Source organism: Neomonachus schauinslandi, chromosome 1 (assembly GCF_002201575.2).
Source record: "Neomonachus schauinslandi chromosome 1, ASM220157v2, whole genome shotgun sequence".
Taxonomy (NCBI): domain Eukaryota; kingdom Metazoa; phylum Chordata; class Mammalia; order Carnivora; family Phocidae; genus Neomonachus; species Neomonachus schauinslandi.
In genome coordinates, this window is record NC_058403.1 from 83,871,092 (window position 1) to 83,898,547 (window position 27,456).

At 36.0% G+C, this 27,456-nt stretch overlaps 1 protein-coding gene across 1 annotated transcript in view; it reads left to right on the plus strand.

Annotated features, from left to right (window-relative positions):
* Nucleotides 1-762: 762 nt before the first annotated feature.
* Nucleotides 763-27,456, plus strand: part of CCDC39 (coiled-coil domain containing 39) — a 48,548-nt gene continuing 21,854 nt past the window's right edge. Inside the window, 12 exon segments of the mRNA XM_021692499.1 lie at nt 763-852; nt 7,289-7,408; nt 9,027-9,173; nt 10,638-10,796; nt 11,552-11,644; nt 11,741-11,869; nt 15,049-15,240; nt 18,056-18,159; nt 18,699-18,732; nt 18,734-18,832; nt 22,069-22,263; nt 23,419-23,583. Coding sequence (XP_021548174.1) covers nt 763-852; nt 7,289-7,408; nt 9,027-9,173; nt 10,638-10,796; nt 11,552-11,644; nt 11,741-11,869; nt 15,049-15,240; nt 18,056-18,159; nt 18,699-18,732; nt 18,734-18,832; nt 22,069-22,263; nt 23,419-23,583 — 1,527 coding nt within the window.

Here is a 27,456-nt window from a genome sequence, read left to right on the forward strand (position 1 = left end):
GTGGGAAAGAGAAGATTTGTGAATGTTAACAAATGAAAATGTAAAGAGAAAAATAAGGTGTAGGGGTGGCGAGGGAGAGACCACCAAACTCTGCGCCCCAAGTTTGCCATCTCTGCGCAGTCCTCGTCCGCGGTTAGCTAGGACGCGCTGCAAAGGGCAGATGAGCATTGTGAAGAAGACCAGGAGATTAACACAAAGATCGAAACACACATCAGCGATTCTAAGGGATGAACTGTGCTTCGGAAATGCCAGTCTACTTCAGCCTACGAGATTTCATCTACGGAGGAAACTCAACAAACACCACTTGAAAGTCGGCTTTACGGTTTTCTTTAGCTCTCATCTGCGCGCGATCCGGCAGTTGCGTGGTGCAATGCCATTCCCGTACCCCGTGTAGCCTGGAGACCGCAGGCGCCACCGACTTTACACCCTCCAGGAGCGCTCCGGGGGCACGACCCCAATTTGAGGGAAAGTTATGCTGGCGCCTGGCAACCCGAGCGAGTAAGTGCTTCGCTTCCCTGGGAACTCAAAAAGGAAAAGCTGCTCGTGATCTAGGGACCGAGTTCTCAACCGGAAGTTTTGCCTTGCGGCATGAGCACTTCCTGTTTGGTAACTAAGGGCGCGGGACGGTTGCTAGGGCTGCGGTGGTAATTACAGGGGAGCTATGCGGGTGCGGGGGATTGCCTCGCGTGCTGCTGCCGGGCTCTACGAGCAAGCGGATCTTTCTTCCACAGCCTGTCAGAGGTCCCCTATCCGTTTGCCATCATGAGTAGCGAATTCTTGGCGGAGCTGCATTGGGACGATGGGTTTGCTATCCCGGTGGCAAATGAGGAGAACAAGATACTGGAAGATCAGGTAAGGATCGGGCGAAGAAGGCGGGGTAAAGAGGAGGAAGTTTCTGGTTGGCAGAATACCCCAACCCTTTTATTTCTCCCCTTTCCTTCCCGAGTTTCATCTCTTCTCTCTCACCCGCACCATCTTCTTCCTCCCTCACCTGCCCGCCCTTTTCGGAACTTGGCTAAGCATTACAAAATATAAATTGAAACGATAATTAATATTCAGGACATAAAGCCTGAGTCGTTACTCTGTCCTCTTCTGCTCCACGTACTCATTTCCAGCCTCGTGGGCAGGAGAGGAAAGGCTGATTCCCGGGTCTACTTTTCCTTCCTCAGAATTAAGCGCGGCTTGCAAAGGGACTTCTGCGGTTTTCGTAGCAACAGTTGTTAGCGGATGTTTATAAACAAAACACGTTCTGGTTGACATTTCTTTTTGAGTTTCTGCCTATGACATTTAAAGTTGAAAGTGACTCGAAGAAATGTTTTCAAGAGGAACGTTCTAGTAAGAATGTAAAATGTACAGTTTGCAGCTTTTCAAAGTGAGAATGTTGCCACAGAGTGATACAAAATATTTTACGTTGTAAGGAATATTTTACACCAGCTTGCAACCAATGCATAATAGTTGTTAAAAATAAAATTGCAACCGGCTCAGAAAACTTTTAAAAACCTTTAACAGTCAGTCTAAAGTTCTATCACATGGCAGGGTGTTGTGGAGAAGAGGGTCCAAGAAGAACGGATGATGATTACATTACTTTATAGAATGGAAGAGAAGGTTTTCTTTCCTCTGAAAAATGAAAATGAAAATCCTTCACTGTTTTTTGAAGTTTTTTTTCAAAATACTCTGACATATTTATTCATGTCTAAATTAGATGGCTGCAGTTTTTTGTTTGTTTTAATGAAGGGCAACATTAGGGAAAATAAGAGATTTAGCACTGAGTACTGAGGAATAATAATATTAAGAAGTATCCAGCCCTGGGTTTAGATCCTAATTACCATCAGTGAGCCTGTTTCTTCTATAAACTGGAAATAAATAAAATAATTATTTCACAGGATCGTTATACAGCTCTAAGCACATTAATATAGGTTAAACTTCCATTCAAATGTTAGTTTTTGGTATTATTACCATAATATTTGTCTCATATAATTTTATATACATAGTAATTATATTAGCTATTTAAAAAATATTACAGAGCAATAGAAAGAAGAGTGAGGGTTCGTAATCACTTCACTTTAAGTGGCATTAAAAAAGCAACTCCGGTAAGTTTAAATCATTCAAACAAACAGAAGGGTATAAAATAAAAGAGTATTCCCTCCTCGAAATACCTACTGTTGACTATAGAAGTGTGACTATCATGACATTAAACAAATATTCCAGACATCATTATCTACAGATATGTAGATACAAAAGACAAACAGAAGTATTGTAAGAATGGAATCCTACTATATGTGCTGTTTTTAACATAACAATTTTTATTTAATAAAAATAATCTAATTTTACTTAAGAGACAAAGAGAGGGATTGTTGAATTTCAAATAAATATTACTTGATTACAACAGATAATGATTGCTAAAAAATTTTCTTAGCATTAGGAAAAACTATAAGAAAAAAATGAAATGGTTAAATTATTGTTTAAAAAAATGTTTTGTTTCATTTGTTGACAGTATGGGTTGATTCCCTGATCTTTCATTTTTCATTTTAATTTTTTTATTCTTTTTTTAAAGATTTTATTTATTTATTTGAGAGAGAGAGAATGAGAGACAGAGAGCACAAGATGGAAGAGGGTCAGAGGGAGAAGCAGACCCCCTGCTGAGCAGAGAGCCCGATGCGGGACTCGATCCCAGGACTCCAGGATCATGACCTGAGCCGAAGGCAGTCGTTTAACCAACTGAGCCACCCAGGCGCCCCTCATTTTTCATTTTTAAAACAAAGAAATTAACTCTCACACTTCTTTCCACCACTTTTTACCCCATTAAAAAATAGTAGTTTTATTATTTTTATATTATCAAGGTTTATTTTATTTTCATTCTGTCCAGTGTCCTTAATTTACTACAAGTGTTTAGTCTTAGTTTTATATTTAAACTGATTTAATGGTCCTTAATGCAGCCACTTTTACTCAGTTTACCTTTTCCTGGATTTTTCACTTTAATTCGTCTTTTGACTGGTTGGGTTCTATCCTTAAGTAGTTGTTTCAAGAAGGGTCCATAGTACTGTGCTTTTGATTCATTGCATCCTTAGTTGCCAATTGATTTCTTGCATTGCCTGCTTTAAGTTTATATTCTTTAAGTCATAGTATCAGATCTTCAAGATACCTTCTTTCTCCCTCCACTCCTTCCTTCTAGAGTCCTGTATTTTTTAATATGGATTTTTTTCCACAAGCCTATTTTCCAACTGTTAACTTGAGAATTTCCTTTATTCCTTTACTGCATTGATGCTCTATTTCCTAGATCACATATCTTCTTTCTTGGGTTATTTCCTTGTTTTGATGAAATACTTTCTTGGGTGTCCCTGAGAAGGGTATATAGGAGGAAAACTCCGAATTGAAAATGTTTTTTATTTAATCTCACATTTGATAGTTTTGGCTGGGTAGAATATTCTAGGTTAAAAATATTTTGTCCGGGCGCCTGGGTGGCTCAGTTGGTTAAGCGACTGCCTTTGGCTCAGGTCATGATCCTGGAGTCCCTGGATCGAGTCCCGCATCGGGCTCCCTGCTCAGCAGGGAGTCTGCTTCTCCCTCTGACCCTCCCCCCTCTCATGCTCTCTCTATCTCATTCTCTCTCTCAAATAAATAAATAAAATCTTTAAAAAAAATATTTTTTCCACAGAATTTGCAAAGTATTATCTTCCAGTAGTGATGTTGGTGAGTAATCTCATATTAGAATGATTTCCATTTCTTTGTAGGTTATAGTTTTAATCTCTGGAAGCTTTTAGGGTTTTGTGTCATTTTTACATTGCAGCTCTATCAACCATATTTTTAATTTTCAGGTTATTTGCTTGTTGCTTTTTTGTAGCATATGGTCTTGTTTTAGGAGTACAATATCAATTACAGTCTGGCTGAGTGTGTGTGTGTGTGTGTGTGTGTGTGTTTAGTTCTTTTTTGTGTCTTGAGTTATGTTTCCTCTGGGATCTTTTTGTTTGTTTGTTTATCTTGATATCCCTCACATGATGTAAGTTTTCAGTAAGTATCTGGTGGTCCTTGCATGACCTTTTATATTTAAAAGAGGCAAAAAATATTGTCTGGGAATTCTGTGAGGAAGGAATTATCAGCTTGTGGAGAGTTAATTATTATGCTTTCATTAAAAAAGCAGATGCTTTTGCTCTGGGTTCATTATGCAATCATAAAAGTTATAACTGATGAAGAAAATAAAAGTCATAAAGCTGTATGCACCAAACAGTGCAATAACTAAGTACATAAAAGGAAAAGCTATTATAAATACAAGTAGATTTTGACAAAAAAATACAGTTGTAGTAGGATACTTCAATACTGACCTCCTCAGAACTGGACAATTCTAATAGACAAAAATAAGGATATAGAGTTATGAATAATACAATAAAAATAAAAACAGAGAGAGTATATATATCCCTTAAATAAACACTTTAAAGAATATGTCTGTAAAATATTTACAAAGGTGGATCATTTACTATATCAGAACAAAATCCTTAATGCACTAAAAATGAATGATAAACCTTAAACACATTATATGAAGTGAAATAAGGTGTACATAAAACACTGTATGGTTCCACTTACATGACATACCTAGAGTAGTCAAATTCATAAAGATATAAGTAGAATGGCAATTTCCAGGGGCTGGGGGGAAGGGGACTGGAGAGTTAGGGTTTAATGGGCAGAGTTTCAGTTTGGGAAGATGAAAATTTTCAGGTGGATGGTGATAGTGGTTGCACAACACATGAATGTACTTAATGCCACTCTTAATGTATACTGAAAAACAGTTAAAGTGATAAAAAGTAGGTTATGAATATTTACCACAATTAAAGAAATGAGTGGTAGGAATTTTATAGGCCACATTCTTAATCATAACCAATAGCATTTGTAATAAATAATTTTAAAAATTATCCTCCATTGTTATGGACTGATATCTCCCTCCCCCATTCATATATTGAAGCCCTAATCTCCAATTGATGGGATTTGGTAATGGGGCCTTTGGGAGGTAATTAGGCTTAGATGAGGTCATGAGAATGTGGCTCCCATGATGCGATTAGTATCTTTATATGAAGCGGAAGAGAGACCAGAACACTCTCTCTCTCCACCATTTGAGTATGCAGCTAGAGGCATGGTCTGTAAGTCAGGAAGAGAGATTTCACAAGAACCAAATTGGCTAGCACCTCAGTCCTGGACTTCCCAGCCCCCAGAACTATGAGAAATAAATTTCTGATCTTTAAGCCACACAGTCTATGACATTTTGTTATGGCAGCCTGAGCTGACTAAGACATCCGTCTTAAATACTTAGGCCAATTTCTCAGATATATATTCCTGGATAGTGCTTCTATCATAGAGAAATTGAAAGGGAAAGTCAGCTTTTAGAAAACAATAAAAAGAGAGTGCTTCACACCTATATTCATTGGAAATAGCAAAAATCTTACTTAGAGAAAACTTACAGGCTTAAATGCCTTCATTTTTAAATCAATGCCTTAGTTGGCTTGGGTTGCTATAACAAAATACCATAGACTGAGTGACTTAAAAACCAGACATTCATTTTTCAAGGTTCTGAAAGGCTAGAAGTTGAGATCAGGGTGGAAGCGTGGTTGGGTTCTAGTGAGAGCCCTCTTCCTGGCTTGCACATGGCTGCCTTCTCACTTTGTTCTCACATGGCAGAGAGAAAGAAAGCTCTGGTCTCTCGTTTTTATAAGGACACTAATTCCATCATGAGGGTCCTACCTTCAGGTCCTAATTTAAACCTATTTACCTCCCAAAGGCCCACCCCCACATACCATCACATGTGGGTAAGGGCCTCAACATATGAATTTGAGGGTGACACATTTAGTCCATTGTAATCCATGTGACAAAAAGTAAGGAAATTAAGAACTGCTCTTAATAAATTTAAAAAAGAACAACAGGGGCACCTGGGTGGCTCAGTTGCTTAAACAACTGTCTTCGGGTCAGGTCATGATCCTGGAGTTCCGGGGTCGAGTCCCACATCGGGCTCCCTGCTGGGCGGGGAATCTTCTTCTCCCTCTGACCCTCCCCCCTCTCATGCTCTCTCTCTTTCTCTCTCAAATAAATAAATAAATAATCTTAAATAAAAAAGAACAACAAAGTAAACAAAAGAGGGAATTAAAAGTAAAACTGGGGGTGCCTGGGTGGCTCAGTTGTTAAGTGTCTGCCTTCGGCTCGGGTCATGATCCCAGGGTCCTGGGATTGAGCCCCACATCCAGCTCCCTGCTCAGCAGGAAGCCTGCTTCTCCCTCTCCCACTCCCCCTGCTTGTGTTCCCTCTCTCCCTGTGTCTCTCTTTCTGTCAGATAAATAAATAAAATCTTAAAAAAAAAAAGTAAAACTGAAATGAAATAAAAAGCAAAAAATACATATTTAATGTTACTTAGTATGTTTAATAAAATATAGGATATAACATACAGTACATTAGTATTTATTTTCTTTCTTCCTTATTTAAAAATTCAAATATTGTGGGGGCGCCTGGGTGGCTCAGTTGGTTAAGCGACTGCCTTCGGCTCAGGTCATGATCCTGGAGTCCCTGGATTGAGTCCCGCATCGGGCTCCCTGCTCGGCAGGGAGTCTGCTTCTCCCTCTGACCTTCCTCCCTCTCATGCTTTCTGTCTCTCATTCTCTCTCTCTCAAATAAATAAATAAAATCTTTAAAAAAAAAAATTCAAATATTGTGGATTTTGTTGTATACCTCCTGGGTTGTAGCCCCAACTTTGGGAACCACAGATCAAGACTATAAAAAAGGATATTTTTTTGTTTTGTTGAGTTTTTGTATTGCTTGAGGGGTGATATATTCTAATTGTCCTGAGAATCTATCTTGTAATTTCCTAAAGTTTTTTTTTGTTTGTTTGTTATGCATTTGCATTGTTTTGTTTCTACTCAGGGTTCTAATTCAATTATTAACAATAAGGGTCTAAGCACATGAGAGTTGTTCTGTTCTGTCCAGCTTTCCCTAAATCTGTTGGTTTTGCATAGGAGTTCGGGGAGGAGCTATTATACCTGTATATATATAAGTATATCCCACTACTTATCAAATTTATGGTTCATGTTCTGCGTTTTTGTTATATCTGTTATTATGCTCTGGTTTGCTCTAGAGATCTTGTGGTTTAATTATGGAATAAAATATCATTTTTTCCCTTAAAGTACTGCTGTATGAAAATTGCATCTTAGCAGTGGTCCCTGAGAGATTTCTGAGAAATCTGAGAGATTTCTATTGTCTTAATGTAGTGCTAATTTTCCTACAGTAATCTCTAAATTACCGCACGTATTATTTACAGTTGTCAAAGCTGCAGGAGGAAAGGTCAAGCTTGCAAGATCAGCTACGTGACTATGAAGATCGAATTAATGCTATGACTTCTCACTTCAAAAATGTTAAGCAAGAATTTTCATTTACACAGGTACAATTATGCCAACATAATGTTGATTATGCCATGTGTAGTCATGGAACATTTCACATTGCATTTACATCTGTGATTTTATTTTAGAGATACAACAGGAAACTTTAGCATAGCTAAACTATTGTGAACATAACCTTGAACTTGAAAGTAGGTAGAAAAAAAAGGCTTTGAGGAACTCACTGCTGCCACTGAGTTCAGGAATAACTAATTCATTTGAAAGAAGAAATCATTCATACAGTCTAATGTAATATTAGGCATCAGATTATATGAGAAGGGTTTAGTGATCAAACAATGATTTTAAGCCAAAATAGACCTAGTGTAACTCATGATAGAATTTCCACCTCCTTTTCACTTTTTCAGTGCAATCCACTGGGCCTTTTTGAGTGGAAGCACATAGTTCACACACTTCAGTAGCCCTTAGGGCACCATGGTATTTTAGGATCCTGAGATGATAGAAAAGTTAAATTATATTTAGGGTATTATTTAAGATAACCAGGGAAAGTATAATCCATTTTAGAATATAACTATAAATAATAAACTTAAAACTTAGAGTGATTAGTTAAGTAAGCTTCTGTTTTATGGGCAGTCTGTTGTGTAGAATATCATTCCCTGATGATGCCCAGCAAATCAGCTCAGGAAATCAGCACTGGAGAGTTTACTAACTTCCATTTCAAACTATTTTTTTTAAAAATGCCTCTACCTTTCTTTGAAAGATACGTAATTCTTAAAAGTGAACAAAGCATGCTTTTAATGCCAATTTATAATTAATACAGATAAGTAGCCATTTTATTGTGTATAAATCTTATTAGGAAGCTACAAATTTAATGAACTTTTAAAAGCAATACTTGAAATTTTAGAATCCTGATATGATTAACTAATAAACTGTTTGGAACATCTTTTCTTAAAGTTACTAAATCACTGAGTTGGGGATTTGAAAATCAGAGACTCTCTGTAGGTATATTTCATTATAGTTAAACCTTAATTAAATCAGATAATAGACACAAAAGACAATAAACTTCCTATACATTCTAATAATTAAAAATAATACTGATGGTGATAACTTTGAAGCACTACAAACTCAACAGTCAACAAATACTATTTTATTAAGTAAAACTTAACACAAAGGCATGATGGTTTGTTAATATATTCTGGGAAATATTTATAACCATCAGTGTTTACATTGTCATTTATAAATTATCTCTTAATTAGAATATATAATCAGTTCATAGAAACATCCCATTTCCCAAGTATTTTTAAATAAACTTTATTTCTTATTTTTTAGGTAAGTAGGTAAGTAATGAGTTATATCTTTTTTAAGTCTTACCATTATTAACTTTGGTTTTCTTCAGTTTCCCTAGACTAACATAATATCTGAAAATTGCTGACAACAATATTTTCTCCTAGGTCATTCCATGAACTGACTTTCTTACAACTAGTACACAACACAAAGTACACTGAATCATAAAGTCTAACATGGTTTAGGTTTCAGGGAAGTGGAATTAATAGTACTTAATCTCAGTATTTTGTGGGAACTTTTTTGGGGGGCTAATGGATTATTATAAATATTTTATAATATTAAAAATTAAAACGTTTTTCTATCTCATAAATTATTCTGTAGTCTCTTTGTAAAGCCAGGGAGCATGAGATTGAAAGTGAAGAGCATTTTAGGATCATTGCTGAAAGAGAACTGGGACGAGTGAAGGATGAAATCCAACGACTGGAAAATGAAATGGCTTCAATACAGGAAAAGAAAAGTGATAAGGAAGTATGTATTGAAATGTTACTTAAAATTTTGTGCTATTGTTCTTTCTTCCCTCACCAAACAAACAGTGATTTTTTTTCTGTATGAGAAAGACATTCATTAGTTTCCTGACATTTACTTACATTGTTTTTTGGACAATGAAAGGCATGTAGAGTTGTCATTTGAATGCAACGATAGAATGTTATATTTATTTTCCCACTATTCATTTACCAAATAGTCATTGAGCCACCATGTGCACAGTACCACACTGGCTGTCTATTATGTGATACTAGTCATAATTTATTCAGAAGTATCATATGATACTAGGCTAATTTATTCATATATTTTTAAAGGGCCACATTAAAAAACTTACTTTTAATACTGAGTTTCATTTTTCATTCAAAATTTTTACCTTTCATATTAATTTAGCCTGTAACTCTAATATTAAACTACTATAACCTCTTTTTCTCTTTTCCTTTGTTTTTAGTTGCTTGATTTGGGAGCTCATTCCAAATTCAGTTCTTCTCTTTATATGTGCATATACATATAGAAACACACATGTATATGCATATGTGTACATACACATTTTATTATATTAATTTATATTTATTTGCATATTGATCTGCTTTCTTTTATGACTCTAGATTTGTTAAATGAATACATTTACAGAAAATTTTTTTTATTAGTTTCAGAGGTAGAATTTAGTGATTTATCAGTTGCATATAACATCCAGGGCTCATTATATCAAGTGCCCTCCTTAATGCCCATCACCCAATTATCCCTTCCCCCTACCCACCTCTCCTCCAGCAACCCTCAGTTTGTTTCCTAGAGTTTAGTGTCTCTTATGGTTTGCCTTCCTCTCAATTTCCATCTTATTTTATTTTTCCTTCCCTTCCCCTATGTTCATCCGTTTTGTTTCTTAAATTCCACATATGAGTGAAATCATATGGTATTTGTCTTTCTCTGACTGACTTATTCACTTACAGAAATATTTTTATCTTCTTAACAACTATATTTATTTCAATTAAAACTACTTTCAAAATTTCTGTAGAAGAAGCCTCTTAGAGGCAAGAATCTGATTGGAAATGGAGCTGATGGGGCCTTGACTTGGGCTTGAGTTAGCTTATCAAGCACATTATTTTTACTAAGATTGTATATCCACATGGGATGGATTTGGTGGAGTGACTAACATTAGAGATTGCTCTGGGGGGACTTTCCCTAAGGCCTTTTTAAGCCATCTTTGACTCAACTGTTATTCTCAACCTTGTATAATCATTTCCTCTCTATTACAACTGAAGAATTAAATACAAGTATGGTTGTTATATAATGAAATATGGTGCATTATATATATCTGGAAGTTGGGAAAGGGACAGGATTTCTTCTTTCCTTTTTAATATGTTCTGTAGTATGTAATACTACGTTTTATTTTAGTTTGTGTAGTAAATAATATTCTGTAATCTCTCCCTGCCCCCTTTCTTTGGAAATTAGAATAACATATTTAAAACTACTCAAAAATTGGATGGTTTGAAATGTCAGATGAACTGGGACCAGCAAGCATTGGAAGCCTGGTTAGAAGAATCAGCTCATAAAGATAGTGATGCCCTCACTCTTCAGAAGTATGCACAACAAGATGATAATAAAATTAGGGTGAGAAATTATAAATTGTAATCTTAGGTTTTCTCTGAATCTGTAGTATGTGAACCCTTTTTTTGAATTAGATTTGTAATTTAAAAGCTGTAGTTCTTAAACTTTTTTTACGTCAGAGACTCCTTTGACAGTCTAATAAAGCCAAGGATCCTCTCTTTAGAAAAGTGACTATACTCGAATACTCATAAAATTTTGCTGAAACCCTCTGACCATTTAGGGATCCACAGACTCCAGCTTAAGAATCCTGATTGAGAAAAGTTTTCAAAAAACATTTCAGAGAAGAAAATTTTATATTAGAATTATGTATAAGTAATTTAACTTCTTCTGTCTAAATAATAGTTTGAATGTAATATACAGTGTTTGCTGATTTGAGACTATAGTGCTATTATTTAATATATTATTATAACCATTACTTAAAATCTACTTGTAATAAATGTATTAATACATTAGTATTATGAAACATGCTATTTTCTAATAGATTTAATACCATATGCATTATTTTAAATAATTTTAAATGGCAAATTATTGTTTATTTTTTTTTTCTAACTTTAAAAAGTATTAAAAGTCTTTTTAGAAACAATTGAGTTTTCATTGCAGCCCTTTGGGGTTAAAGGATAATGTATGTATTGTTTTGTAATTGTTTTAGATAGCAAATAAGTGTGTATCTATAATATAATAGTACTTAATGTGAGATATATTAATAGCTTTTAAGTTAAATGATAATTTTGAATATTTTTACATACAACTACATCTAGGCACTGACCCTGCAATTAGAAAGACTGACTTTGGAATGTAATCAGAGAAGAAAGGTACTTGACAACGAACTTACAGAGACTCTAAGTGCACAGGTTAGTTTAGTGAAGGTTTTTATTTCTTAATTGTCGAAGGGATGTATGCAAAAGCACTTAAATTCACAAAAATGTTATTTGCTCTCTATCTGACAGTTAGAATTGGATAAAGCAGCACAAGATTTTCGTAAGATTCATAATGAAAGACAAGAACTCATTAAACAGTGGGAGAACACAATAGAGCAGATGCAGAAGAGAGATCGAGACATTGATAATGGTGCCTTGGTAAAGTAGTTGTTTGGTCCTTGCAATGTTCAACTGTGTTATTCTCTTTTGTATTTAACTCATTCATTTCAAACGTAACTCACATTGTTATTTGAACATCACTTTTGTAGTAGGGTTCAATAGTTTTGGTAAATGTTTTTCAAAGCTGACTCTTTCCATTTAGATATGTGATTTTATGAGGATTATTTACTTATGGTATTATAATGCTGAAGACTAGATCCTGCCACTCTGAAATGTGGAACAAGAGAAAGTCAATAGATAATGTTAGTGCAGTAAAACCAATGCTCTGACTTACACATGGTTGCCCAAGGTGCTTTGGACTTAATATTTATGTGCTATTTGAAGTAATCACTGGTGTAGGGAAATGAGTGTCATGGTTGGCCAAGAAACAAAAAGGGAGAGTCAGGAAAGAAACCTAGACTGTGATAAAGTTTCACTTTTGAAACTGAGGCACCCATAATAGGGTAGAAGCTTGGAAGGGAAGGAGTACCACACCGATTAAACACGGACCTAGTGTATCTTTGCTACTTTCAGAGGTAATTTAGGAGACGTTTTTTAGAAAGTCATTGAAGGGCAAAATGGTGGTGAGTAAAAATGGGAAGATTAGGGAGAGTTGGGAAGGAGAAGGAATTGAGGATATGTTAACTTCCATTCTGTGTCTACTCCGTGGAAAGGCAAGCAGCTTAGGTCATTGGGAGTTTGGAATTCTCTTATCTGTATGAGATTTACTTGCTATATGTGACTTATATGTAAATTATTCTTTTATTTTAAATTTCTATAAGTAACCAACATTTTATCAACAAAATGGCCTATGACTTCCTTGGAGGGACAAGGGAGAACCAGTCTTAACTATGAGTTCCTCTTAATTCTTAATGCTCATCTTGGTTTCAGACATCAAGTCCTGACTCTTCCTCTGTGTAGATCAAATGTGACAGATCCAAGATTGCAGATCCACAATTGCATTCTTATACAACCCCACAGCTAAATTGACTCAGCCTGCTGATTTGGCAGAATATACAACTTGTAGCTCTCTGGTCATATTCACTATGGCTCCTTATGGACATCTCCTGGTTGTCTTTATTGTAAGGGAATAGGGTGGGTGCTAAGAAGTGGCTTCATATGTAGTGGTATGCTTCTGAGTGTTTAACAACTGGCTTCCCATTTGTAGCATTTCTGATTTCTGTGGGGAAACTACTTCCATACCAACGTGATTCCATTCAACACAGAGTTGAGAAGAGATGTGTCAGTCAGTGCTGGTGAGCCAGTGAGATCCAGTTCACACCACCAGAGGATTTGATCTTTTGTTCCTTTTCCTCCAAAACATTTCCTGCCTTCCTAGTGTCTTCTTGGCAGGAGTCTGAGCATATGAACGTGAAATTGGCTTCTTGAGAGAAACTTTTACATTATATAGAAAAGGAAAAATATTTTTCTATTATGCTTTTATTCCAGTATAGAAATTCTGGGATACTCCAGTATAGAAAATTACTGTACTTATCAGCATCACCTACAAAAAACTTAACTGTGAGTAGATGAGAAGGTTGAAGTAGGTATTAAAGTATCTGTTTAAGTCATAGAAAATCAATATAAGGCAGGAAGTTCTAGAATGATCATTTGACATACATAAACTTAGGATGCTTTGACCTGTCTTTGGTTGAATGAACACAGTGTATATATAGAATGCTACATTATAGAGTGTTAATTGTTATAGACGACATATGGGATTAAATAAATTTACAATGCCTTTTTAAATGTAATGCATTTCAGGGGTGCTTGGGTGGCTCAGTCAGTTAAGTGTCTGCCTTCGGTTCAGGTCATGATCTCAGGGTCCTGGGATCAAACCCCGAGAGTTGGGCTCCCTGCTCAGTGGGGAGCCTGCTTCTCCCTTTCCCTCTGCCCTCTGCCCTACCCCACTCCCCACTTCTCCTTCTCCCTCTGCCCTATCCCACTCCCCTGCTCATGTTCTCTCTCTCTCAAATAAAATCTTTAAAAAAATGTAGTATATTTCAAATATATATCCATTTAATATGCTAATATGTACAGTATTACATACAGATTTCTAAAACTTACTCATTTCAGAACATACACCCTCCCCCAACCCAATTTTCTGGGATTGTTTGGTGGGACCCCATTTTGGAATTACATCTTAGGGTAAAATTATCTTTTTCCTCCAATTCCTCTAACATGTCGCTATCAACATCACTTATAAAAACCACATATGAGCTTTTTATTCCTCAGCTCTAAAATCTTCTTTGTTCCACATTGCTTAAAAATTGAACCTCTAACATGGCAGTTAAAAAAATTGATTTTTTTCACAATTGGGCCCTAACCTCTACCTTTCCAGCCTCATTCCTTTCATTTGTACCCACCCCTTCTTAATATATCCCCATTCCATCCCTGCCCTCCCTATGATTTAACCACATTAGAGTATTTATGCATCTCCATTTATCTTTTAGGCCTAACTTAAGAGAAGCCTCTTAAGTAATGCCTTTTAGTAATTCCTCTTGGGTAGACTTCATCATCTCTTTTTCCCATGGTGCTTTGTCCACATCTCAGTTACTACCTTGTATATTCTATTTATTTTCATTCTCCAAGACCAGCAAAAGGCCTGAGTGAAAGCATTCCTATTGAAACCAGTAACTAAAATATTATTCTCAAAAGATGAAAAAAAAACTGGTCCTATGAAATATTTGGAAAAAAATAATTGAAATCCAACTTTCTATGTAAAAATATTCAACGTGATATTTTTTAGATACCACCTTTTGTTTATAAAAGCTTGACATTTTTCTCATCTCTTTAGCAAAGTACCAGATGAAAGAAAACAAGATCTTCAAAAAAAATGAGCTTATAGATACTGATGTGTAACATATTAATACTTTGTTTTTATTCATATAAAAATAGACTCTCTCTCTCTCTTTTTTTTTTGAAGTAGGCTCCACACCTAGTGTGGAGCACAGTGCAGGGCTTGAACTCACGACCTTGAGATCAAGACCTGAGCTGAGATCAAGAGTTGGATGCTTAACTGACTGAGCCACCCAGGTGCTCCCAAAATAGACTTTTTTAAAGAAAATATTGTCTTAAGAAGTTTTGTAAAAATACAGAATATAGAAAAATAAAAACTAAATTCCTTTTTGTTTTGTTCTTTGCATTAAACATATATTTACCATATTTTTAAACCTTAGGCATTAGCAAGGATAAAGCAGGAAATAAGAGAAAAAGAAAATTTGGTTAAAGAAAAGATCAAGTTTTTGGAAAGTGAGATTGGGAATAACACAGAGTATGAGAAAAAAATTTCTGTTGCTGATCGTAAACTTTTAAAATGTAGAACGGAGTATCAGCGTCATGAAACTAACAGAAATCAGCTGAAAGATGAGGTATGTCAACTAAAAAGAGTGGCTTGTGTGTTTATGACAAATTATTAAAAAATAAGCATAAAAGCTCTCTTTTGATTAAGGAATTAATTGCCTTCTACTTCTTTTTTCTTATGTCCCTTCATGTTGTGGAACTTTTAGGGTACTGCAATTGAGCCCTGCTTGGTGAAAGCAACGGGGGTGGGGGGTAGGTGCCAGGCATACCACAGGTGTTGTGAAGGTCTCCCCCTGAAGTCGTGGAGCACACAACTTGCCCAACAGATATGGAGTTTTGTAAGTGACTGAGGCAAAAGGCTTCAGTCTAGACTGAAATCATGATTATAACTGGCCCATGGGCAGACGTGAAGATGAATATCAACATTAGTGATTACCTGAAGTGTCTTTTCAGTGCTACATGTGTGTGGTGGTTTTGACTCAAATTCTAGGTGGAGTTATTTGTTTAAGTTCAGTTTCTCTCCTTGTGAAGGGATAATATTTCAGTCTAGTAGTGAGACAGTGTAGTGGTAAAATACCTTGAAACAGAGAACAAAACTTCTGCTTTGTTCTTTTCTTCTTTTGCAGGCACACATGGCCAACTAGATTGTTCCATAGGGAGTGTTAGTGATCCCTTTAGTTAGCAATAAGGGGATCTTTTTGAAATTTGTGCCTTGAGGCCACATTATCTGAAGTTACTACTGTTTAGGCAGGAAATTGGAATATTGTAGAGCATTTCATTCTACAAGTTGTTATACTTTTTATTTCTGATAAAGAAGGAAAGATTTTTTTCTGTCCAAAAAGAATAATTACTTACGGTCCTAAAAAAATAAAATAAGCAAATTTCTTGCCTAAATTAAATGTCACTGATAACAGTTCATTCTTAAAAATTTTTAAGTTTAAACCAATTGCATTAAAGAATGCAGGGATTCATTCATTCATTCATAATTTGCTTATTGAGATATAATTCACATATAATAATTTGCCCTTTTAAAGTATACAATTCAGTGGTTTTTAATATTTCATAGAATGTGCAACCATCACCACTATCTAATTTTTTAGACTATTTTTGTCTTTCAAAAAGAAACCCTTTGCCCATTAGCAATCACTTTGCTTCCTTCCTCCTACTCAGCCCTGGCAACTGCTAATTTACTTTCTGTCTCTGTGGATTTGCCTATTTTGGATATTTCATATAAATGAAATAATATACTATGGAGCACTTCATGTCTGGATTCTTTTACTTACATAATGTTTTCAAGGTTCATCCATGTTGTAGTATGCATCAGTACTTCATTCATTTCTTTCCTCCACATTTTAAATTTGAGGTAAAATAGGGGCACCTGGATAGCTCAGTCAGTGAAACGTCTGCCTTCAGTTCAGATCATGATCCCAGGGTCCTGGGATCGAGCCCCGAATCGGGCTCCTTGCTCAGCGGGGATCTGCTTCTTCCTCTGCCCCTCCCCCTGCTCATGTTCTCTCTCTTTCACTCTCTCTCAAATAAATAAATAAAATGTTTTAAAAAATTGAGATAAAGTACACATAATGTACACTTTACCATCTTAATCATTTTCAAGCATACAGTTCAGTGGTATTAAATATGTTCCTAATGTTATGCAACCATCACCACCATCCATCTCCATAACTCTTTTCTTCTTGTAAAACTGAAACCGCATACTAATTAAACAATAACTCCCCATTCCACCCCTCCTCCCAGCTCCTAGCAACTACCATTCTACTTTCTGTCTCTATGAGACTAAGTACTTCATATGCATGAAATCAGTATTTATTGTTTTGTGACTGGGTTATTTCATTTATTTCACTTAGCATAATGTCCTCAAGGTTTATCTGTGTTGTAGCAGATGTCAAATTTTTGTTACTTTTTAGGGCTGAATACTATTCCATTGTATGTATATATCACATTTTGCTTCTCCGTTTATCTGTCAGCGGACACTTGGGTTGCTGCTATGTTTTAGCTATTGTGAATAATGCTGCTATGAACATGGGTGTACAGTTATCTCAAAATTGCTGGGTGGTACTTATGGTAATTATGTTTTTAATTTTTTGAGGGACCACCATACTGTTTTCTGTAGTGGCTGTACCATTTTATATTCCCACCAATGGTGCACAAAAGTTCCAGTTTCTCCACATTCTCGCCAACACTTGTTCTTTTCTTTTTTTCTTTTTTCTTTTTTTGGTAGTAGCCATCCTTATGGAAGGGTGTGAGGTGGTATTTCATTGTAGTTTTGATTTGCATTTCCATAATGATTGATGCTGTTGAGCATTTTTTATTAGTGTATCTTCTTTGGAGAAATGTCTATTCAAGTCCTTTCCTCATTTTGGATCAGTTTGGGTTTTTTGTTGTTGGTGGTGGTGGTGGTGAGTTTTAGAAATTATCTCTATATTCTAGATAATCTCTTATCAGGTGTATGATTTGCAAGTATTTTCTCCATTTTATGGAGTGCCTTTTAACTGTGTTGATATTGTCTTTTGATGCACAGAAGTTTTAAATTTTGATGAAGTCCAATTTGTCTTTTTTTCTTTTGTTGCCTGTCATATCCAAGAAATTATTGCCAAATCCAATACTGTGAAGCTTTTGCTCTAAGTACCTTTCATGCATCTATGTAGGACTCTGTAATTTGCCAGTATCATGAAATAAGTCATTTAAAATGTAATATCAGATCAAAAAGAAAAACTGGTTATATGGATTACAGCAACATGGCCACTGTATTTATGGGTGTGATGTAGGTTAAAAACTAACATGTTCAGAATAGAACTTCTCAAAAATGAAATTAATTTATAAGATGTAGAGTAAATATGTAATTTTTGTCTGTTAACTAATGAATAGCTGGATTCTTTAAAAGCCACTGTGAATAGAAGTTCCAGTGATTTAGAAGCTATGAGGAAAAATATTTCCAAAGTAAAGAAGGACATTCATGAAGAAGCAGCAAGGTAAGAAAAAATATATTTAAATATGTTTATAGTTTTTGACTACCTATGTTTTTTTAAAGATTTTATTTATTTATTTATTTGAGAGAGAGAGAGAGAGAACAAGTAGAGGGAAGAGCAGAGGGAGAGGGACAAGATGCAGGGCTCGATCTCATGACCCTCAGATCACACCCTGAGCTAAAATCAAGAGTTGAATGCTTAACTGACTGAGCTACCCAAGCTCCCTAGTTTTTGACCACTAGAAAAATTATTAAATATTTAAGCTTTTGTTAAATAATTGTAAACTGATGGCTACTAAATTATTAAACTTGACAAAAAGTTTTTCCTGGGTTTTTCTTTGTAAGGGCTTAGGAACAATATTTTTATGACTTATTAAATATACATTCAATAAATATATAAGGTTTCCAGAAAGGTAATAAAAAGGTTTAGGTTTATGGCAAAAGAAACCTTCGGGTTATATGAAGAAATCTTAGGATAAGCTATTCCATGTTTGTATTACTTTTTAGACATGTTTTCTATTTTTCCCCATAAATTCTCTCTAGGTTACAGAAAATTAAAAATCATAATCAGATTGTAAAAAAAAAAATTAAAGCAGATAACTGAGAAAACAATGTCTGTAGAAGAAAAAGCTACCAATTTGGAAGATATGCTAAGGGAGGAGGAAAAAAGTGTAAAGGTAAAGTTTAGTTTTAGTTCTTAAACAGTCACAGATGTTCATCATCATTAGCCATCAGGGAAATCCAAATCAAAACCACACTGAGATACCACCTTACACCAGTTAGAATGGCCAAAATGGACAGGGAAAGAAACAACAAATGTTGGAGAGGTTGTGGAGAAAGGGGAACCCTCTTACACTGTTGGTGGGAATGCAAGTTGGTACAGCCACTTTGGAAAACAGTGTGGAGGTGCCTCAAAAATTTAAAAATAGAGCTACCCTATGACCCAGCAATTGCACTCCTGGGTATTTACCCCAAAGACACAGACGTAGTGAAAAGAAGGGCCATATGCCCCCAATGTTCATAGCAGCAATGTCCGCAATAGCCAAACTGTGGAAAGAGCCGAGATGCCCTTCAACAGATGAATGGATAAAGAAGATGTGGTCCATATATACAATGGAATATTACTCAGCCATCAGAAAAGATGAATACCCAACTTTTACATCACATGGATGGGACTGGAGGAGATTATGCTAAGCGAAATAAGTCAAGCAGAGAAAGTCAATTATCATATGGTTTCACTTATTTGTGGAACATAAGGAATAACATGTAGGACATTAGGAGAAGGAAGGGAAAAATGGGAGGGGGGAATTGGAGGGAGAGATGAACCATGAGAGACTATGGACCTGAGAAACAAACAGGGTTCTAGAGGGGAGGGGGGAGGGGGGAGTGGTTAGCCCAGTGATGGGTATTAAGGAGGGCACGTACTGCATGGAGCACTGGGTGTTATACGAAAACAATGGATCGTGGACCACTACATCAAAAACTAATGATGCATTGTATGGTGACTAACATAACATAATAAAATTAAAAACTACAAAAAAAAAAAAAACCAGTCACAGAGAATCTAGCAATAGTGAATTAGACTCTTGTAATTAGGGAGTAGGAGGTCTTTTAAGAGGCTCTGCTTTCTGGTGTGACCACATTTGTAATCAGAATTTTGAGTTGTTGGACCCCCTTTTTGTATGTGGCTTCCGAAGATGTTTCTGGCCTCTCTTAAAGCTTCTACTTCTCCTTTTGCTTCACTTTTGGCATTTGCCTTGGCTGTCTTCTTTCAAAGGTAGCCCTCCACTTGAGATCTCGTGCCTTCCCAATGCCTGGTGTGTCTCTGCTTGTCATTCATATATATGCTCTTATATTGCAGACATACCTTGAAAAATGCCCATGTTTTAAAATTGATTTCTACCCTTACAGTTGGTTATCATTTGTTTTTTTTGTTTGTGATCCAATGCCCCCCAATGGTCTACATTCCTTCGCTGTATTTCTTTATCATTTATTATCTCTGACAGTCTGGCACCATTTATAAGTAAATGGACTCTTAAGTGTTCTACTTTACTAACTCTACTGGGATGTCTTTGGCATCTTGGTAGCATTTGGGCCAATTTTTGAGAAACTGGGAAAGGCTGGTTCACTATTTCCTCTTTGAAAACTTCCAAGTGACCTCTGTGACCTGACACTATTGGCACTACTTCTGGCTTCTACTCTTTCTGAGGGGCCACTGAAGATCATGGCAAAATCCCTCATTTGCTAAATATCAAGTATGGGTTCACTTATATTTGGATAAAATCAAGCTTTTTCAGTGTGCTGTTGAATGTTCAAAGTCTCTGAATAATGAAGTCATGTGGCAGTCTTGACTTGAGTGGCATAGGAGTCTAAATCACATTATTTAAAAAAAAAATGGTTTTTTTCCTCCTAAGAGCTTGATTTTCTGTAGCACTGAGATAGGACAATATTAGAACTTATTAGAAATCTGCAAAGACTGAAATCCATATGAAATAGACCTTTTGATGATGACATTAAAAACTGGTGACATTTTTTAAGAAATTAGCTTAATTAGAAAAAATGGGATTGGCAGCATGTGTGCTACTTGTGCTGTCTCAGCGGTTTATTCATAATCTTGGCTTTTGTAGCTGTTAGTTTTTCTTTGTTTGGAAAAATCCTAATCCTGTATGTTTTGGAGATGTATTATGTTATTCACCACCAAGCACTGACTTTAAAACTGCCAGGCAATCTTTGAGAAGGTCTTAAAACTAATGAAAATTGTCTATTATATAAAAAAGGCATTTTAAAGATTGTATTTCTCAATATGTCGAAATTTAAATGTGCTAATCATAGATTTTGTTTTCATATTGAGGTTCATTGATTGCCAAAAGGAAATATGCTTATCTGGACATAAGAGCATGAGGGAAATTATTTCAACAATTAAAATGATAACTTCCAACAGATCTTGTTTGGCATGGGAGATCTATTTGAAGCCTAGAACACTTGTCATGGAGCCTTAAGGTCAAGACAGATCTGCCTCTTGAGAAATGAGCAGTGTAGGAATGGGGGACTGGTTTCTGTTTCCTAGAAGGCTGCACATGTAGGGGGGCCGACTAGAGAAAAGGTGTGAATGAAGGTGCCAGTAGTGTGTTGGGCCCAGCCCTTACCAGCTCATAAGAGTTGATAGTTAAATTTTCTGGAATTTTGCAAGTCAGCTGCTAAGCATGGCTACTATTAAAAATTAAATTATGTAGACTTACAATTAAATACATAATATTTAAAACAAAGTAATAAGCACTCATCACTTCTAAATTAGATTTTACTATTATCTATTTATGCTCTTAAGGTTACTTAAGATTACTTACATTTATTATATCTGTATAGTGGAAATGCTATGTAATGGTCTGCTACTGCGTATCTCTTTCCAAATCTGCATTTAGCAGAATCATGTTAGTAGCTTGAAATTGGCCATGATGGGAATATTTATAAAATGAAAATCAGCTTCTTCCCCCTAACCTCCCATCCATTGGAAAGCTGGTGGTTAAACATTTACCTGCTCACCACTGGATAGTGCCCAGAAGAAGGTGGGAGATTGAGCTATGTGATTTCTTTCCTATAACACCCTCAAGACTTCAGCAAATTCTGTGAACTTAAAAGTTGTGCGTCTCTGCTATATCTAAGGAAACCAGTGGAATAGCCAAGTTCTAAGGTGTAGAATGACACGGTGTAGAATTAAGATGACAGATCAAGTTACTGGAATAGAGTAGATTATAAGATGTTGAAGATTTGTTGAAATTGTGGGAAAGGCATTCTTATATTCTCAAGGGCTGAAATGTTGGGGGGTTAATTTATGACCCCCCAGATTATAATGTTTATATAATAAAACATTTCAAGGTATTATAATTTCATTGATCACTATTATTCTTATCCTCAGGAAGTGGAAGTTCAATTGAACATAGTGAAAGATGTGCTATTTAAGAAAGTTCAGGAATTACAGACTGAGACAATGAAAGAAAAAGCTGTTGTATCAGAAATTGAAGGAACTCGTTCCTCTCTAAAGCACCTCAACCATCAGTTACATAAACTGGATTTTGAAACCTTGAAGCAGCAAGAAATTATGTACAGTCAGGTAGATGTTAATCTTATGAATGTCTTCCATATTGATTTGCTATAATTGTGACAGTCCAGATACCACAGCGTCCTGAAAAAACAAAGATTTTTAAAGCACTCTTGGAGGGATAGACAGATACTGAAATAGGATATCATGTTTGGTCAGCAGTGGGGTAAGGGAGCCTTAAAACCTGTTTTTTTTTCTTGATCTGAAATAAACAGGTCAGAGGATAGACAACTCCAGTGAGGGACAATCATGCTTTAAAGGAACCTGGGGCAATTGGGCCTGGAGTAAAACAAACCAAGGAATGGGCTATCTGAAACCTGGAAAAACCGTATGTTGAGTCTTAGTCATGCAAACACAGGCTTCCTTACCCCAACCCCTGACTAATAGTTTAAAAGCACTTTAGACATTTTTCCTTATTTGTTCCATTTATATATTCTGTCTCATGTTAATTCTTTAGTATCATCCCTCTCTACATCTTAATTTCCTCATCTAATGTCGTAGTTTCTCAAAATTACAGATGTTAAAGTATTATTTTAAAAATAATTCATTGGAAGTTCATCATATTTGACACATTCATAGCTAACAATTTGTGACTTTTTTGTATCCCTTAGAAAATGTGCCCTCGGGCGCCTGGGTGGCTCAGTTGGTTAAGCGACTGCCTTCGGCTCAGGTCATGATCCTGGAGTCCCGGGATCGAGTCCCGCATCGGGCTCCCTGCTCGGCAGGGAGTCTGCTTCTCCCTCTGACCCTCCTCCCTCTCATGCTCTCTGTATCTCATTCTCTCTGTCTCAAATAAATAAATAAAATCTTTAAAAAAAAAGAAAATGTGCCCTCAAAAATCCATGTCCATGTAAATCCAGTGGATTTACTGAGGTTCCATCCTAGTAGTATGGTAAATACCCTCCTAGCTGATTTCTTATATTTTCAGAAGATTACTTACTTTTATGTCACTATCATGTACCTTGATTGTTGAAGAATAGTTTGCTGTTTTTCTACTTAGAGTTAAAAAGGATTTTGTACTATAAATTACTGAAGAATTAAAATGACTTTAGTAAATGATGACACTTAAGACTAAACTTTAAGAAAGTGTTTATTGTGTTTTTACATTTATGGAAATGGTTTTAACTGTTTGTTTCTCCTTACTATCTGTTTTTTAAAATGTAACAGGATTTTTACATTCAACAAGTGGAACGCCGAATGTCTCGGTTAAAAGGAGAAATTAATTCAGAAGAAAAACAAGCCCTTGAAACAAAAATTGTTGAACTTAAAAAGACATTGGAAGAGAAAAAATCTACATTTGGCCTTTTGGAAACACAGATCAAGAAGCTTCATGTAACTTAGCCAAAATACTTTTGATGCTTCAAATATCCTAGTCATTAGTCATTCTGTTTTAAGTCAACTTGGTCCTAAGACTTTACTTTGGATAGGATGATTGCCAAGCTACCTGCATATATAACAAATGTATGAACTGAAGTTCATGTTTCTATACCGACTATGAGAATATAACATTACCATTGATTATGCATTTACTATATGATAAGTATATTTACATGCCTTTAGTATTTTATCTCATTTAATCTTTATCAGTGTCTTGTGAGGGAGATATTATTACTTGTGTCACAGATTAAGTAAATTGTCCATGGTTACACAGCTAATACATGGAGAGCTAGGATTTGATCCCTGGACCATAGGACTTCAAAATACTCTTAAATAGTACATGATTTAAAACGTTGATAAATTACATTTTTCTATTATGTTTTTGCCAGAATAACTTGATTGCCCTTTATCTTTGAAATGACCTTTATGGGTCATCTGTTGTTGTTATTCATATATTTACTTGGTTATAATATTTTGAATGACTATTTTGTTAATAAGATGAAAAAGTTCATCTTCCAGTATTTCAGTGTTTATGGTCATATAAAACCTATGTTAGGGGAACCTATAAAATATAAATCCTGTGTTAAAGTTTAACTGGAGAGTAAGAATGAAGGCGATAATAGACCTGAATGGGATGAGAACCCCAAAGGATGTCATTTATAGTTTGAAAGGCTTGTGATGAGTGTCCTCTAGTGGTTATAAGAAGAATTGCCTTGAATTCCTTTAGGATGACAAAGGTGAAAGGGAGCTCTTTTTAAAATTAATTAAAAAAAAATTTACAATGACAACATTTTGGTTTGGAGTGGCTTATAGCCTGATGAAATTTTTAAAAACTGTTTCTTTAGATTTGTGGAAAAGAACACATGTTTTGGAATCAGAAACAACTGGTTTTTAGTATCAAGGTTATATCAGTACTGCTACTTTTTTTTTTTTTATTAACATATAATGTATTATTTGTTTCAGGAGTACAGGTCTGTGATTCATCAGTCTTATACAATTCACAGTGCTCACCATAGCACATACCCTCCCCAGTGTCCATCACCAGCCACCCCATCCCTCCCACCCCCCCTCCACTCCAGCAACCCTCAGTTTGTTTCCTGAGAATAAGAGTCTCTTATGGTTTGTTTCCCTCTCTGGTTTTGTCTTGTTTCATTTTTCCCTCCATTGCCCTATGATCCTCTGTCTTATTTCTCAAATTCCATGTATCAGTGAGGTCATATGATAATTGTCTTTCTCTGATTGACTTATTTCGCTTAGCATAATACCTTCTAGTTCCATCCACGTTGTTGCAAATGCCAAGATTTCATTTTTTCGATGGCTGCATAATATTCCATTGTATATATATATACCACATCTTTTTTATCCATTCATCTGTTGATGGACATCTAGGCTCTTTCCACAGTTTGGCTATTGTGGACATTGCTGCTATAAACATTGGGGTGCATGTGCCCCTTTGGATCACTACCTTTATATCTTTGGGGTAAATACCCAGTAGTGCAATTGCTGGATCGTATGGTAGCTCTATTTTCAACTTTTTGAGGAACCTCCATACTGTTTTCCAGAGTGGCTGCACCAGTTTGCATTCCCACCAACAGTGTAGGAGGGTTCCCCTTTCTCCACATCCTTGCCAACATCTGTCGTTTCCTGACTTGTTAATTTTAGCCATTCTGACTGGTGTGAGGTGGTATCTTATTATGGTTTTGATTTGTTTTTCCCTGATGCTAAGTGATGTTGAGCACGTTATCATGTGTCTGTTGGCCATTTGGATGTCTTCTTTGGAAAAATGTCTGTTCATGTCTTCTGCCCATTTCTTGGATTAGTTGTTCTTTGGGTGTTGAGTTTGATAAGTTCTTTATAGATTTTGGATACTAGCCCTTTTTCTGATACGTCATTTGCAAATATCTTCTTCCATTCTGTCTGTTGTCTTTTGGTTGTTGACTGTTTCCTTTGCTGTGCAAAAGCTTTTTATCTTGAAGAAGTCCCAATAGTTCATTTTTGCCCTTGTTCCCTTATCTTTGGTGATGTGTCTAGGAAGAAGTTGCTGCGGCTGAGGTCAAAGAGGTTGCTGCCTGTGTTCTCCTCAAGGATTTTGATGGATTCCTTTCTCACATTTAGGTCTTTCAACCATTTTGAGTCTATTTTTGTGTGTGGTGTAAGGAAATGGTCCCGTTTCATTCTTGTGCATGTGAATGTCCAATTTTCCCAACACCATTTGTTGAAGAGACTGTCTTTTTTCCATTGGACATTCTTTCCTGCTTTGTCGAAGATTCGTTGACCATAGAGTTGAGGGTCCATTTCTGGGCTCTCTATTCTGTTCCATTGATCTCTGTGTCTGTTTTTGTGCCAGTACCATACTGTCTTGATAATGACAGCTTTGTAATAGAGCTTGAAGTCCGGAATTGTGATGCCACCAGCTTTGCTTTGCTTTTTCAACATTCCTCTGGCTATTCGGACCTTTTCTGGTTCCATACACATTTTAGGATTATTTGTTCCATTTCTTTGAAAAAAGTGGATGGTATTTTGATAGGGATTGCATTAAATGTGTCGATTGCTCTAGGTAGCATAGACATTTTCACACTATTTGTTCTTCCAATCCATGAGCATGGAACGTTTTTCCATTTCTTTGTGTCTTCCTCAGTTTCTTTCATGAGTATTCTATAGTTTTCTGAGTATAGATCCTTTGCCTCTTTGGTTAGATTTATTCCTAGGTATCTTATGCTTTTGGGTGCAATTGTAAATGGGATCGATGCCTTAATTTCTCTTTCTTCTGTCTTGTTGTTGGTGTATAGGAATGCCACTGGTTTCTGTGCTTTGATTTTATATCCTGCCACTTTACTGAATTCCTGTATGAGTTCTAGCAGTTTTGGGGTGGGGTCTTTTGGGTTTTCCACAGAAAGTATCATATCATCTGCAAAGAGTGAGAGTTTGACTTCTTTGCTGATTCGGATGCCTTTTATTTCTTTTTGTTGTGTGATTGCTGTGGCTAGAACTTCTAATACTATGTTGAATAGCAGTGGTGATAGTGGACATCCCTGCCGTGTTCCTGACCTTAGGGGAAAAGGTCTCAGTTTTTCCCCATTGAGAATGATATTCGCTGTGGGTTTTTCATAGATGGCTTTTATGATATTTAGGTATGTACCCTGTATCCCTACACTGTGAAGAGTTTTGATCAAGAAAGGATGCTGTACTTTGTCACATGCTTTTTCTGCATCTGTTGAGAGGATCATATGGTTCTTGTTATTGCTTTTATTAATGTATTGTATCACATTGATTGATTTGCGGATATTGAACCAACCTTGCAGCCCAGGAATAAATCCCGCTTGGTCGTGATGAATAATCCTTTTAATGTACTGTTGGATCCTATTGGCTAGTATTTTGGTGAGAATTTTTGCATCCATGTTCATCAGGGATATTGGTCTGTAATTCTCCTTTTTGATGGGGTCTTTGTCTGGTTTTGGGATCCAGGTAATGCTGGCCACATAAAACGAGTTTGGAAGTTTTCCTTCCATTTCTATTTTTCGAAACAGTGTCAGAAGAATAGGTATTAATTGTTCTTTAAATGTTTGGTAGAATTCCCCTGGGAAGCCATCTGGTCCTAGGCTCTTGTTTGTTGGGAGATTTTTGATTACTGCTTCACTTTCCTTACTGGTTATGGGTCTGTTCAGGTTTTCTATTTCTTCCTGGTTCAGTTTTGGTAGTTTATATGTCTCTAGGAATGCATCCATTTCATCCAGATTGTCTAATTTGTTGGCATATAGTTGCTCATAATATGTTCTTATAATTGTTTGTATTTCTTTGGTGTTGGTTGTCATCTCTCCTGTTTCATTC